At 36.9% G+C, this 15,060-nt stretch overlaps 1 protein-coding gene across 4 annotated transcripts; it reads right to left on the bottom strand.

The window, feature by feature from the left end:
• Nucleotides 1-1,908: 1,908 nt before the first annotated feature.
• LOC116174041 (calpain-C) lies at nucleotides 1,909-15,049 on the bottom strand. Of its 4 annotated transcripts, none has more exons than XM_031491818.1 (9): nucleotides 14,953-15,049; nucleotides 5,559-5,699; nucleotides 4,589-4,658; nucleotides 4,159-4,414; nucleotides 3,531-3,789; nucleotides 2,583-3,482; nucleotides 2,186-2,450; nucleotides 2,081-2,139; nucleotides 1,909-2,031 (listed from the first exon to the last, which is right to left on the bottom strand). In XM_031491818.1, the coding sequence occupies exons 2-9, from the start codon at nucleotides 5,694-5,696 to the stop codon at nucleotides 2,005-2,007; spliced, it is 1,974 nt and encodes a 657-aa protein (XP_031347678.1). In that variant the 5' UTR covers nucleotides 5,697-5,699; nucleotides 14,953-15,049; the 3' UTR covers nucleotides 1,909-2,004. The 4 variants fall into 4 exon arrangements, with proteins under 4 accessions (XP_031347678.1, XP_031347677.1, XP_031347676.1 ...); XM_031491817.1 differs by lacking the exon at nucleotides 14,953-15,049 and adding an exon at nucleotides 14,622-14,946; XM_031491816.1 differs by lacking the exon at nucleotides 14,953-15,049 and adding an exon at nucleotides 14,714-14,946.
• Nucleotides 15,050-15,060: the final 11 nt, after the last annotated feature.

Below are 15,060 nucleotides of genomic sequence, written 5' to 3'. Positions count from 1 at the left end.
TAAATAAATAAAAATAAATGCATCCAGGCGTGGAAATTCACAACAGCAATGACGTGACATCACTTCCTGTGATAGCGTAAAAGGACAGGATATTCGTTACTACTTCTTTTGGCCAGTTCCTCTGCACATCATTATCGATAGGAACAAATACATATCTTTCTTGAAGTACCGGTCAGCAACCAAACTTAGTTTTTACCAGTAGGTATTTTCTCGAAATGATGAAGCAGCAACAGAAATACATCTGTATCTGTAGCGTTATCCTAGTATTCGCTTCCTTGTGAAAAGCTTATAAGGAGGAAATCTGACCGTTACAGAAAACTTTTCTTTCATCACTGAAGCCTCCAGCAATCACCAGTACGCCGTCAAATGAGGCGTCTTCAAGGTGATGCGACCAATAACTCGTTTCTTTTGTTTTCCTCTCATTAGAGGAAATTCTTCCATATGTGAGGTAATGGAATATCGCGGATATCTAACACACGACGCACAGGAACCAAAATGCTTGCCAAAACAGAAATAATTTAATAATTACACGATGTGAACAAATTTAAACAGTAGCCATACAGCAGGTACTATGAAAAAAAGGTTTCCACTTTTACGCACTTTGACGTTAGAAAAACTATGGAATCATCGTTTAAACATTTGTTCACTATTATTATCGTGCCGTACCTCCGTCAGGAATAACATTACAATCCGTTTTTAACTCGAAAAAATCGGTCGCATGAGTGAAAAATCATTTTCGGAAATTGCCCGCCATCTTGAATTCTGAACTTCCTGTTCAGATTTCGAGATGCCAACATCGATATTCGTGTTCAGCAGGTCCAAATTAGTAAAAAACGCCTATTTGGCCAAATGTTGTCTAAAATGCCCCTAGAACCTGTTAAAACGCTGCTTTTTATAAAAGTGAACCAGTGTGGACGTAAGTGAGTTGAGGTGAATCAAAACATTGCTTGAAGGAGGGGACTCACCGAATCGGTTGAAAAGCGACCACCGCTATTACTGGCCTTATAAACGATATTTTAAAAAGTTACATTTTGCAAAACACTGTTTAAGCGAATGGCTGACGATTATGTGTGCGTTCTTGCCGTATATGCAATGTAAAATGTGCGGAGAAAAATCCTTATATTTTCTTTACCATTAGAGCTAACGACAAACAAACCGCACCGTTGTAAAGATAATTAAAAATAGAAACTTTTTGAACAATCCCATTTTTTTGGGGCCGTTTGGACATCGGTATCAACAGACGAATTTAGGGGGTTAATTAGTAGGCCAAACTCTACAGAAACACATCATTAGATGCTTTTTACCTTTAAAAGCTGGACGGAGGAACGAATTCGGCTATCAAAAACTCTACTATTATATAACAACGGACCTCTTCCTCTTCTTTACACAGGTTTTTTATTTCAATTTTTCGGTTGAAAACAAGTAGCTGCAGTTTGAAATTTTCTTCAGTAAAGTGAACTCCCCTTTGAAGTGTTCTCATTTAGGTTGTCTTCGATCTGTCTTTTGAGGGAGGAGTTATACTGTTTAAGTGTTGAAATGTAATCTGTAATTCATTGATAACAGCAATGTGATCCATGACTGCCGTAGATAATTAACGGAATTTTTTTAAATAAACTTCTTTTGCACAATAAATATAAGAAATGAAAATACGTGAATATATTAACTCAATAAACAACTTTATGTGTAGATATGTAGACGTATGCAGTGGAATTTCCACAAAATTGAAACTTACATATCGCTTTAAATTGCGGACCAACGTAAAATTTGACTTTTTGGTCGCTCTACACAGTAAAACGCTACTGGTTTTCTACACATTTAGATATAGTGTCTCTATATGCACAACATCAAGTCAAATCAATTAAAAAAACGATACTATCATGTTAGTTTTGCCACAAAATAAAACACCCATTTAAGTCAAGTTTTATTTTGAATAAAAACTTAATATTACATTTTTTGTATTACAACTAGCTATATACAAATAAAAAGTACGTAAAAAACAGCATATTAACAAGTTAACGATGACTTCAGCCACTGAGAAAAAAGGAGTGTTAGTTATTTCAAGACGCTGTAGATCCCTTACCTCGGCTAAACCAAGTTTAACGGTACCATTTTGCAAGGGGTCCTTCGCTTCAAAGGCATCTTAAAACATCAACTTACATTAACACGAAAACCGCATTATACTTACTGAATGAAATAGTCAAACGTAGTATGGCAGAAACGAAATCTCCGAATCGGAGAGTTCCGTCTTTGCGCATATATCTCAGAATGAGTACGGCTAAAACGTCGCTGCTTAACTGAAATCCCACGTCAATTATTGCGTCTCGTAATCTTTCCGCCTTCAATATTCCAGTTTTTTCTTTGGTGTGGTTTTTGAAAGCGGTTTGCCAGTGTTTTAAACTGCACATTAAGTCTTTGAAGTCGGCAAATTTTAATCTTCCGGTACCTGAGAGCTACAAGCAACGCGCCCATCTCAAATTCAAAATTGGTTTTGGCAGAATTTTGTATCTCATTAGGAGAAAGACGAATATTACATTGACATAATGTAATAGTCTACTTTCCTCTAAACAGACACACATACTTACGTCAAATGTGAGGACTACTTGCCGGCAAACTTCCGTAGAGGCGCAACTCTTAATGTAATCATTTGGAAGACACGCATCCAACAGCTCCTGTAGCTCGAAAGCATTCACAGTCCGATGTTCATCTGCCAGTTGCAAGAAGACGGATTCATATTGACTAAAGCTTTTAACGTCAAGCAGCGCGGGCGCCTTAACAATCGCAGGCTTAATCAAAGACGGTGTTACATCTAAGAGCTTTAGTTTCAAGGGTTTACTCGAGTAAATCCTCAACGTGAACCCCGACTCTTGACTAGGTTCGAAAGTTGTCGGTAAAATTAAGTAGCTTCCCTGCTCTAATTGGCACCTATGGCTAACTTGCCGGCTATTCGTATATTGCGAATTGACTAGTGACTTGTTTTTCTTAAAGAACGCCCTTCCCAGGATTTCCGTTGTGTCATTTGGTAGAGTGTATGCGGTGAAACCGATCACTTTCGGTTCCATTATGCTGTGTTGGTTCAAAGAAACAATCACCTCCTCCATTTCACTAAGCGTTAAATGGAGTTGTGGATTAATGTGAAACGTTTCCGGGTTGTTTCTACAACCGCCCGCAGTAACGCCTTTTAACCAGCTTCCCTGATACAAACGCATCTGCCACATGCATTTGCTATGCAAACTCGGTTCGTCTCGACTAGTGTCACTGTCTAAGTGTACTACTTCTAAATGAGTGAAGGTTTTAATGAAGTCAGAGTATGGCATCCAAAATTCTCCATCGAGCGTCTGCTGTCTTAGCCGTTCTTGTTCAGGGGGAAGTATTTCCGACCATTCTTGTGAATCGGACCACCAAAAACCCATGTAGTCAGTCAGCTGACTTAAGGGGTTTTTTAATTTCACTAACTGTACAACTTCGCCGCTGAATTTTTCCACCTGAAACCGTGCATTAATCGAATGGTAGGTAGATGATTTTAATTTCACCTGATCAACCGCGTAGAGTCTGTAGTTAGTGCCAATCTGTACACCATTTGAGGTTTTCTCCATTTGCGATCGTCCTTGTGTATTGGGTGCTTGTAAAGAACAAGTGATGATCGTCGTCATTTCCAGGAACTTGTGAAGTAACCGAGTGCACATAATGTTGTCCTGTTTTAAGCTTACGCTCTCGGTTATTCCGCCAGTTAGGTCTGCCAATCCATCGAGTAATGTACCATATTTTAACGCTTCGTAGGAGCCATGCAGTCTAAGGTGAATAAATGTAATAGTATTTTACATTATTAGCCAGGTAAGTGAGTTTTTCCTGGCGATAGGAGCGCCTGGAGCCAGTAAAAACTAGTACTTGGCGTAATGTACAATATTTTATTTGTTACTCATTTATAAACAATAGTAAACGTAAATAATTAGTTCATGTTATCCATGTAACAGAGACTTCGTATTAATTCTGGCCAATGAAATTACTAGATTACTAACTTGTAAAATGTTGACAAGTCAGCTGTCAGTTTTACAAGTCAGTAGCGTTTAAACATGACGTTTACCCGTTTGCGTTTTGTCTTGTTAATCAACGTTTACAACTGAGTAACAAATAAACGCTTTAATTTCAAATACGACATACTTTGCATATGCCTTTTCTAAAAGTCCCGGCCAGAAATGGTCCGCATGCTGTGCCTGAAGGAATGCCAACCGTCCATTCACGGTTGGTAGGCGGTCATCGACCAAAACCTCGGTCCATTCGCCGCACCACCAAATTCTAAAGCGAAAAATGCCAGCGTATTGTTCGTTACTAAACGATTGATCTGCTGGTACCACTCTATAAAATAGTCCTTTGCTGAGGAATATTACTCCAAGACAGGACACCAGCCACCGATCTCCTAAAAAAACAATTTTAAGCCATGTATCTCCGGCTTCAACATTGCAAACACCCCTCCAAAATGATTACCAAGTTTTTGATTGGAGGTAGTTCAGTAAATCCTCTGCTGTTGGCCCGCTCTAAGGCTATACGAGCCATCTTGATCTTGGTTGAATTAAATCTTTTTGACACTTACCCATTTTACCAGGGATGATATCGAACTGTCCTGCTCCATCTTGTACAAATTCTGGTCTACTGCATAAATCCTACAGGGGTGCAAAATAAATATATTAATACACAGTAAATACAAATTACTGACAACCGTTAATCCGAACAATTAAATGCAAGACGTGTGTACGAATTAGTGTGTACGGATTACTGACTGACACGTATATGTTTAAATAATTTATTTATTCAAAAACAACTCTGTATAACCATTTTTTCTCATGAATGAAACATTTAAACAAACAAATGTGTATATGCTAGTACGTACATATGTACAGTGTGGTCCAATTTCGATGGGATCAAATGGGTATCTTTCAAATAAACAAAAACGGTTTAAGTACTCGTGACCTCTTTGACATTCCATTACCGTTGCCAGAAATAAACTTCCGTCTTTTGTTTTCTCACTAGAGAGAAAAACTGAAAAATGGTTGATTCCTTCAATTTGCTGTAACTTCTTTCTTTTTGAAGCTAGAACAAAATTGCTTTATTCGGGCACTTTTTAACGTAAAAATCAATGCTGTCAGTCGTTTCTAGACCTTTTAGTAACTGCGCTGCAACTCAAAGTTGATTTTTTAATGGAAAAACTAGTTGACAATCTTTTGATATTTACTTTCAGACAAGATGTATTAATACAAAACGTATTAAAAGACGGCAGCTTATTTCTGGCAACGGTAATGGGATAAGCATGAAAAAAGAGGTCACGAGTACTTAAACCGTTGTCGTTTATCTGCCCATTTAATTCAATCGAAATTGGACCACACTGTACACGTCCGGATTACTGGATGCCCGGATTAGCACTTTGGCACATACAGACATTTGTCTATTTAAAATACTGCAGGATTTTTTTTAGACACAACTGTCCATTAATGGGAAATAAAACGATCGAATGCCTCGACCACTCCAATATTATTGAAAATTATTTAAATAAATAATCATTAAACCTTTGGTCGTTTCCATGTGAACTGAAAGGGTGGCGTTTGATGATAAAATACCGATGACTGTGTTGCCGGGAAATCTGGATCTTCCCACAATTCTCCGCGTTTGACACATGATCTCCTAATGCGTTCGTAATCGCTCATCACCTGCAATGAAAATAAATTCGTACACAAATAGTCACCAAGTTATTTGCTATCATAATATAACATATAATACCAATAATAATAATAATAATACAAGTCGAAAAATGCGATTATAGGGCTTTTGATGATTAAAGCAAACCACTTTGCACAATTATACAGTGTGGCAAGCTAACGGCGGGACATAAGGAAATAACATGGGAAAATACGTTTTCGGCAATCCCTGCTCCCCATTTCATCCTACAGGAAAAATAAAAGCATCCTCGGATAGATAATTAAAATGTCCATCGGATGACATAAAAATACGCAACTGTAAGGTCTCATGCAAGCCTAAAAATTAAATTAAAAATCCTAAAAATTGGTAAAAACTGGCCATGGAGTGACGTGTCGTACTTGCTAAGTACCTTCTTCGTTCGTTTGACAATCATCTCACTTCAACCACGAAAGGGTGAAATAATTACACTATAAAAGATTGACCTGTCATCAAACTTAACTGATCACGAACCCAATGATTTCAAGTAATTTGTTTCAAACAAAGTAGTTTATGAGTAGGTATAATTAAATATTCTGATCTCGTTCTGATGTAGACGGCGGAGGCAATGAGAGGAATGGAAGCGGGCGGATGGTACCTTTTTGCATACTTTTTTAAGTCAAAAATGTTTGAAATGAAATCATTCTCAAAGGCGTTTTTTGCCGATAATAAAAATCAATTTTGAGGTTCTGTGTTTCTGGTTAGAGTGGCGAGAGAACAAAGCTTTATAAAAAATGCACCTTTAGGGGTGAATAACTCTCCCGTGCTAGAGGGGGCGGATGGCTCCCCTTCTAAAAATGTTTGTTTTGGTCCAATATACAGCGTGGCAAGTTGACGGCGGAACATAGGGAAATAACATGGGGAAAATACATTTTCGGCAATTCCTGCTCCCCATTTTAACCTAAAGAAAAAATAAAAACACCCTCGGATAGATAAAAAGCGCGCCTAAGACCTTTTTTAAAAGTATAAAAGTTAAATAAATAAATCTAAAAAGGTAGTAAAAAATTGGTTGGCCATGATTTACCTACCGCATTTGTCACCTAAATCTTTGATTTAACTGTCATCTAACGGGCGATCAAAATTGAGTTGCTGTCGAGTCGCCCTTGGAAGTTCAAGTTAAATACGATTTCACATGTAAACAAAAGTTCCAAAGGTGACTCGACAGCAACTCATTTTTGATCGCACAGTAGGCGGGGGACACGTTGTAACTTTTGTACTTTTGACGTATCTCATACAATGGCTCACATTGTCAGAGATAATAAATAAATATTGAAATATTGAAATAAAGCTTGAAAACGCCATTTCAACTTCATTTTCTGCATAGATACCCTGCCAGTCTTCTCTTTGTATTATAGTGTTTAAAATATTGGATGCTAACGGCCCGGGACTAATACCGTTATTAATTGGCGCTGGTAGAATTATTCTCAAATTTTACAATTTTTTTGACAGTGAAAATTTTGGAACTTCCATTTTCCAAAGTTCGTAACGACACAAATGCAACTTTACAGTTTACTGAAATGATTATCTTTTTGACTTTCAATCAATCAATCAATTTTTGTTATATATAGTTGCAATTTACAAGGATTAAATTAAAAAGTAAATACATTTATTTGCAGATGTTTACGAATTCGTCGATTTTATAGATTGCATTTTGAACTAATAACTTTTTTAATTTTAACCTGAATTCCCTGAAAGTCTTTATATTTTTCATGGTGGTGGGGAGACTTATGCTGATTTTTATATATGTACAGTAAAACGTCCAGTACGAAAATTTCTGTTTTCTGGCAAAATGCACTGTTATTCGGCACCAAAATATACCACGGGCGCATTAAATTGTTGACGCCTAGAGTGATAAGTATTCTATCCCCATATTTCCTTTCAAACTCGGTCTTGGTGGTTCACCATGGGGTTTGGTGGCTGATACGACACTCGGTATCTCATGTTTTGTGAAGTAAGTACCTCCAAGTAGGCAGAAATCTCCATTGCCTTTGTGACATGGAGCCAGAAAGTTACCCGTGTAATCCCACGCGATCTGGGACACACTTTATACTTTTACCTGAAACCGTCAAGAAAATCTAAATTTCAGGGCTATTTTGACATTAGAAAGTTGATCTTTACCTGACTAGTACTGTAATATTTTTGCCTGACGCCCATTACAGTCCTAGTACATGCAAAATAACAATTAGATCATTCATTGAATAAGTTATTCAATCAACCATTGGATAATTATAATGCAGACTATGTGGATATTTTTAAATATTAATATACCTACACAAAGGATAATGGTTTTTTATTACGAACAATTAATGGAATATGTGTGGAAGTAATATTCCTTTAGTTTTGCGCCAGTCATTAAAAGGTTTCTACGCCTTTTCGTACCTTTTTTTTGACTTTGTGGGGAGCGAATATTTCACTACAGCGGCCGCAGCTTCGGCTACATTATAACGTCTTGCATAGGTACTCTTCTTCACTGATACCTGCTTTTGTACGTAGTTATAAAGACTGTATAGTTGAAAAGTACAAAGTATAAATTGAAAACTGCGTTAAAATGACACCGACTGTTTTAATTATTTTGAAATCTCTATGGAAACAATTAAATAAAGTGATTTTAGCATGCGTGATTAGGTATCAAAATTTCACACATGAATAATTTAATTTGGAAAAGTTTTCTACATGTGGCGGTTACAGGTAAAATTTTATACATAATATGTCATGAAAGTGAGTCTACCTGACTTGGAGGCATTAAAGAGATACTCGGACGCTACGCGTCCTCGTGCTTTTAATAAGCCTCCTCGTCATGTAAACGACCACTTTCATGACTTATTATGTAAATAACTATTACCATCCATTAAATTGTTTTCGTGTTGAAGTTGTTAGTTCTTTGCTTTTAAGCCTTAACTCAATTCACCCCTTCTCTCCGGTTCGCCACCTAAACGTTAGGACTTTTAATCTGTTCACAACCTAAGCACGAGTTTCTGAAGGAGTTACTGCTCACGCACTCTAAACCCCACCATGACTGGACAATGCGTAATTTACAAAATGTGCAGTTTCGAAATATGGGCTTTCCTTTATAAATTGGTAGCGCATTAAAAATTAATAACTTTATGGTAAATTCCATGAGTAAGTCATCATCAGCAAATCTGAACGTAACTATGAGTTGTCATCCATATATTAACGAAGTACTTAAAACTCCTATTCGCATTCACTTTCTGATTGCCATATTGAATTTTTACTTGATAGGAAAAAGCCAAGGAAAAAACCGTAAATAATAATAATAATAATATAATAATAATAATAAATTGTCTTTAATGCTCTTGGCTAATATATAATAATGTTACCTATAAACTATCACTTATAAATAACAGAGCTGGGCGAGGTTCAGTCGACGATAGATATCGCGTCCTGCTCTTCCACCTAACCCTGAAAATCGATGTTTGGTGTGTTATGTTATTTTATTCGCTTGAATGTCATTCACCTAACCTGATTGATTAATCAGGATAATTTGGATAATTCGATAATTTGACTCTCATCTTCGGTAAATGTTATACGACGTTAATTTAATAGGGAACGCTTTACAAAAATAATAATTCAGTAACAATTTTTCGTTGCTATAAACGACTGTATCGCCTAATTAGTCCAGTCAAATTACGGTTTGGGCTGGATGTTGTCACTTCACTCAATGAAACCCAGGGTACCCTATGTAAAAAAATCCGCTGAATCCTTAGAATCAGTCCCCTTGGGCGGAAACTCCCGGAACATGTTATAAGCAAAAATCTCCAAAGTCAAAAGCTGATTTTTTGTGAAAATGTGAACAATTCATTTGATTTGGAGGAATGTTTTTTTTAACGTACCTTTTTCCGAGAGCTTTCCATTCACGTATTATAGAGGTACATTTTTTGTTATATTTCGGAAAATATTTCGTTAACTACGAATATTCTTCAAATTTTGAAAAAAATTTCACAGTTCGTCGATTTGCAAGAATCTGTGACGAAGAAAACTGGAAGGAAATAAGAAACCCAGCACTACGGCTCCAGCTGCTCTCGGTGGTAGGGGTGGTTCGACGATCCTGAAAGAAATACCTATAAATGCTCCGAAAATTTAGGCGCCACTAATTTTTCGATAGTTCCAAGCCGTACAGGAAAAAAATTAGAAACCTGCTCCTGTTGGTCTGGAAATGCAGGGGTAAAACTATAAAAAAAAAAATGATCAAAGTCCTCGTGTGAGATCGAAGGGACTTCAGCGCATTTTTGTGTGGCAGATCAGTGTTTTATTAGCCAATATTGACGCCACCATCAATAAGATCTTGCCGAAAGCTACCACGTTCACTTTGTCGGTACCATTTTCTCACTTACCGTGCACTTGCAATTCGCGTTTGAAGTTTTGACTCCACCATCAGTAAAATCCTTTGGGGGTTACCATATTCCCTTTGTCGACACCCACTTCTGATCACCCGCAACAATTCGGATTTGAAGTTTCGACTCCACCATCAGTAAGATCTCGTCGGGGTTTACCACATTCCCTTTGTCGATACACAGTTCCGACGTCCCGTTCATTCGTAATTCACATTTTGGTAGATTTCGCTAAAATCCCGGCATAAAATCGTATTCAACTTTTGGGTACTTCACATAGCTCGACCTTCTATTAGTGACACGAGAAAGAGAGACCGCGATTCGCGCTGTAAGAAACTTTTGGGCGCCCAAAGTCGACTACCCCTCGAAGCGCGCCGCGCAAAAGGTGGTTTATTTCGCCCCTAGGAAAAAAAACAAAATTCCACCACGCAGGAGTTGTGCGCGTTGACAAGATCTTCCCGACGACACCAATTTGAAAACAATCAGAGAAAAACTGTAGAAGAAGATAGATAAAAACTGAAAAATCTCCAGGTTAGTATAATACGCTCGGGGATGGCGTCCAGATGTCGTCGACTCTAAATCTTGTAGCCCCATCCCTAACGTTCTTAATTACACGGCCCCGATAGTTACATGTACACTCATTGTCTTTTTACAAGCGTTTTTCTACGGGCGCGCATTTACTGCCAGCCAGCCAGCCAGCCAGCCAGCCGACCAGCCAGCCAGCCAGCCAGCCAAAGTGAGATTAAAAGCTACTTTTTACAAAAAAAAAATTTTTGCAAAAATGCGCTAAAAAGAAATAGAGAAAGATAGCGGGAAAGAAAAGGTATTTATTCTTCAAGGAAATCAAGAATTTAACACAGATATTGTAGGGCGAATGATGATGATTGATAATGGCACGGAATGATAACAGGGAAATAACGGCAAAAAAAAAAACGGTACGAGATCTCGTCTCACAGTAAAACAATAAAATTTGACTAAATTACTTATTATGATGTAGGGTGGCTGAATTAATGTGATGGGTTTTTTTTTTAAATAAACAACGGTTTTTTTAAGGTAAATAGGTAACTTGAACTTAGATGTTCTGGCTCCTGAAATTGTCCAGCAGTTGTTCGGCGGACTTGGCGGTGGTAGACCAGTGGCTAAATACAGGGCAGATTAAGGATAGGGATGCGGGTAGAAGGGAACAAGGAAAAAGTAATTTGAGGGTATCGACAGAAGATTGAAGACTGAAGACGACAACTGTAGATTGAAGACGGACGACTGAAGATTGAAGACGGACGACGACGAAGATTTCTTAGTAGTAGATAGGTACGTATAACAAGTATAGACAAGAAATAACTAAAACTACAAGGCCCTAGAACAAAAACCCAACCTCACAAGCACACCATACAATTGACAATTGACCAAAACGGAAACGAAACGTAGAAAATTTAAAAAAAAACGAACAGTAATACCAATAATTAAGGAACATGAAAAGTTAGCGGGAAAGGAAGAATAGATTTTTGAAAAGAGCGGGAAAGAATAGCGTAGTTTAGACGAAATACCAACAGATGGCCCTGAAACGAATCAGAGGCGTAACATGGAATAAAATAGTACACATAAGCTTCGAAAATTAGAATAGTGAACACAAGCCTTGCATTGCACGAAAATTGCCTAATGTAAAGCGGCTTTAAGGAAAGAAGAAATGTTTAAAGCGTGAAAAGGTAAATACAATTGTAAGAAGAGAGCAAGAATCCAAAGAAGCGAAGAAATCAAAAGAAGAAATTTAAGAACACGCCTATGTGATGAAAATCAAAACAAAATAAACAAATTCCTAACCTAAAAATCAAAATAACTAAAGCAAAACTAAACTAAAAATGGACCTGTAACAAATCATCGGGTCAATTTTTGGAAAGGATTGTTTTAGGGTTCTACTAACTGTAAAAAAATTAAGAAGGCTCTGGGAATCATCCAGTTTAAGAGACAAAGTATTGTAACGCCACTTCTATTATTCGAGGGCAGTTGTTCCCTAGGAGCCAAAGTCATGGCAGAAGGCATGGCCGCGTTCCCGCCAACTACGATAGGCGTCCCATATTGTTTTGTTTTTGTTTTAAGAGTTGTTGTCAAATAATTAACAATGCGTCGCCATAAATAATTATGTAAGTGTTTTCTTCAAAATAAATTATTATAACGTCGTTATTTTTAATATCAGCGTTATAGTATCGGTTTTTGAATTTGTTTTTTTAATTATGTAGTAACTATGATGATGTGGTTTGTCATATTGGTTTGTTATCAAAAGCCAAATACGGATTTTCAAAAAGATCGGATGAATTTTACTTGGCAATAATAAATTGTTAGTTTTCGGTATTGTTTTTTTACAATAATTTTCCACAAAAAAAAACAAGAACATTTAAAAATGAACGTTTCAAACCCACTGTATCTTATAAAAAATTCGATTCTAAACAAATTAATTTCTTTTCATTTTTTCCCTCAGAGCAATAGTTCACGAGATAATTAAAGTCAAAAGTGGAAAAAACTACATTTTCCGATTTTTTCTTCGGTTTTTGCTTATAACAATATGTTCCTGGAGTTTCCGGCCAGGGGGACTATGATTTTCGGATTCAGCGGATTTTTTTTACACAGAATACACTTTGTTTCGTTGAATGAAGTGACAACATCCAGCTTAGACTACTTTTGGAGCTAATTTGAATGGACTAAAACTGTAACATCAAGAATAGGATATTAAAAAAACCTAATTTAACCTTTGGCGTACCAAGGGGGTACATACTGTACCCCAAGCGTGAAAAGTTGAAGGTGAAAAGGTGAATTTAAATCGCAATTTGATTTTTGTGATCTTTACGCTACTATTATAACCTCCAATTAGCTTCCCTCTAACAGATTACATTATATTCGACCGTATACAATCCGTGTTTTATTTAATAATAATGATTTATATACGAAGGGGTACACTTTGTACACTTTGTGCACTTTGGTGTTAAACGCTATTGCATGTTGTAAAAGTGGAAGAAAAATCAAACAGACAGAAGGAGATCATTTCTACTTGACTTAGGACTTGAACTGATAAAACCACATGTAAACAGAAGATTGGAAAATCTAAATGGTATACCAAAAAGGGTAATACCTAGAAGCTATGAGGCATGTGGTACCTAAAGAAATGGAACCCAATCCTCCAAAACAAACAAGATCTTTTGGACGTTGTTATTATTGTCCAAGGAAAGAAGATAAGAAGTGCCGTACTTATTGTCCTAAATGCCAAAATTTCTTTTGCAAAAATCATGGACAAAAGCGGCAAATTAATTACTGTAATCAGTGCAATGAGTGTAATTGATATTGTTTCTTTAATACCTAACATGTTTTGAATAAATTTTGTAAAACAAAATGTTGTTTATTTACTGATAATAGATTACTGCAATAAATCCGCAAAAATAAAGTGGGGTGCATTTTGTACCCAGCTTGGGGCGACGCGTTCCTTAAAAAGCTTGGTACGCCAAAGGTTAACCAAGGTTTTCATTTTTCAAACCTGCTTGCATGTATATGCGCATAGAAACCCTTTCGGCACATATAATACGAGAAACAAACAAGATATGCGCAGAATCGGACACAATTTTCAGTAAGGGACTTTTTTGGCACTAGCTCGCATTCGGAATCCGACTCAAATGCAATGACGCTAATCCTTGAACTCATAGAAACTGATTGCCGCTGTCTCTTTTCGTATTCGAGCTACACGAGGCACAGACGGACGGACAGACAGAGGAATTCCATTCGAAAAATTATCCTAAAAAGAGATTCCTGCTATTTCTTATAGCTTTAAATAAACTTGACTTTCAATGGTTGGAATAGTTTTAATTCCCTACCTGATTCCATCAAATATTCTCCAAAAATTAGTACTTTTAAAACAACGTCACTACTAAAAGTTATACTTTGTGAATCATTGGTACTGTCTAATTTATGTGACGTAATTGACGGTGGTTGATTACAAGAACAGAATTCAAAAAATATGTGTAAAAAGTGGATGTTTTTACTGTAAAACATTTTCCGAGGTCTTTTACATTAATTTTTTGTACTAATCGAATCTGTGTAAAATTGGCCCCCCAATTTTATGGTGCATTCTGTAATCGCAACGTCGTTAGAAGTTGCTCCACTTTCTCTTTCATCTCTCTTCTAGAACTAACTATCCATTTCTTGTCGTCATAGGGTTTTGGAAATGCGTTCGTGTAGTGTGCGAATTGTAAAACAGATTCGCGGCGCCCCAACAAAAAATACACATACCTTGAAAGTCGGCGGCGTGTTATCGATTCTTAAATAACCACAAACTTAGCACAGCAGGTGGAAGGTCAACTGGTATGGAATGTGAAATCTAATTAAAAACCAAAAAACTAAACAAAAATTATGCTGATGTTCCGTTATTTTACCTCCTACATTATGCATTATTTACGAGGCCTATTCTTTAAAACAAAAGGAGCGCAGGTTAGTGGTTAAGGTCAATATCTAATGAATGAAAAGAGAAAATAACTACTCGCTGCACATAAAATACAATAAAATTCTTACACTATCGCAACTACCAATATTCCTATTACATTGTTTTGTATGTAAGTGCGACAAATGTGTGAAAAAAGCTCCCGGAAGTATTGGTTGCTCACCATTCGTCCAATTTAACAGTTTGACGGGTTCAGGGCAAAAGTATATGACCCACTAAAACATCTCACTGTCACAATCACTTATTCCTACTTTATGTAACATTTATTTTGAAATTGAAATACATCGACGGGCACACGTGTAAACCCACTTTTTTAGAATAGTGGAAAGGCTGCGTCTGTGACGACAGTTCTTCGGCAACTACCGCTCCGCTCTTTTCAATACGTAAACTATAACCACCTACTTGCTAAGTAATGGATTTGACCCCGTTCATTCTCGCGAAAGTTATCGAATCGTGTTCCTTTTTTAATAATTTAATTAGTAAATAGCAGTGCGGCTTCGTAAGTGTGAC

Source organism: Photinus pyralis, unplaced genomic scaffold, assembly GCF_008802855.1.
Source record: "Photinus pyralis isolate 1611_PpyrPB1 unplaced genomic scaffold, Ppyr1.3 Ppyr1.4_LG6, whole genome shotgun sequence".
NCBI classification, from domain to species: Eukaryota; Metazoa; Arthropoda; class Insecta; order Coleoptera; family Lampyridae; genus Photinus; species Photinus pyralis.
This window is presented reverse-complemented; position numbering and strand designations above follow the sequence as displayed.

Excerpts from the sequence above, each read along its gene's own strand:
- LOC116174041 (XM_031491816.1), bottom strand. Across the intron at positions 4,659-5,558 it reads TCACATGGAAACGACCAAAG|GATTTATGCAGTAGACCAGA; the intron begins GTTTAATGATTA and ends GCACCCCTGTAG. Across the intron at positions 2,032-2,080 it reads TTAAACTTGGTTTAGCCGAG|TGGCTGAAGTCATCGTTAAC; the intron begins GTAAGGGATCTA and ends CTTTTTTCTCAG.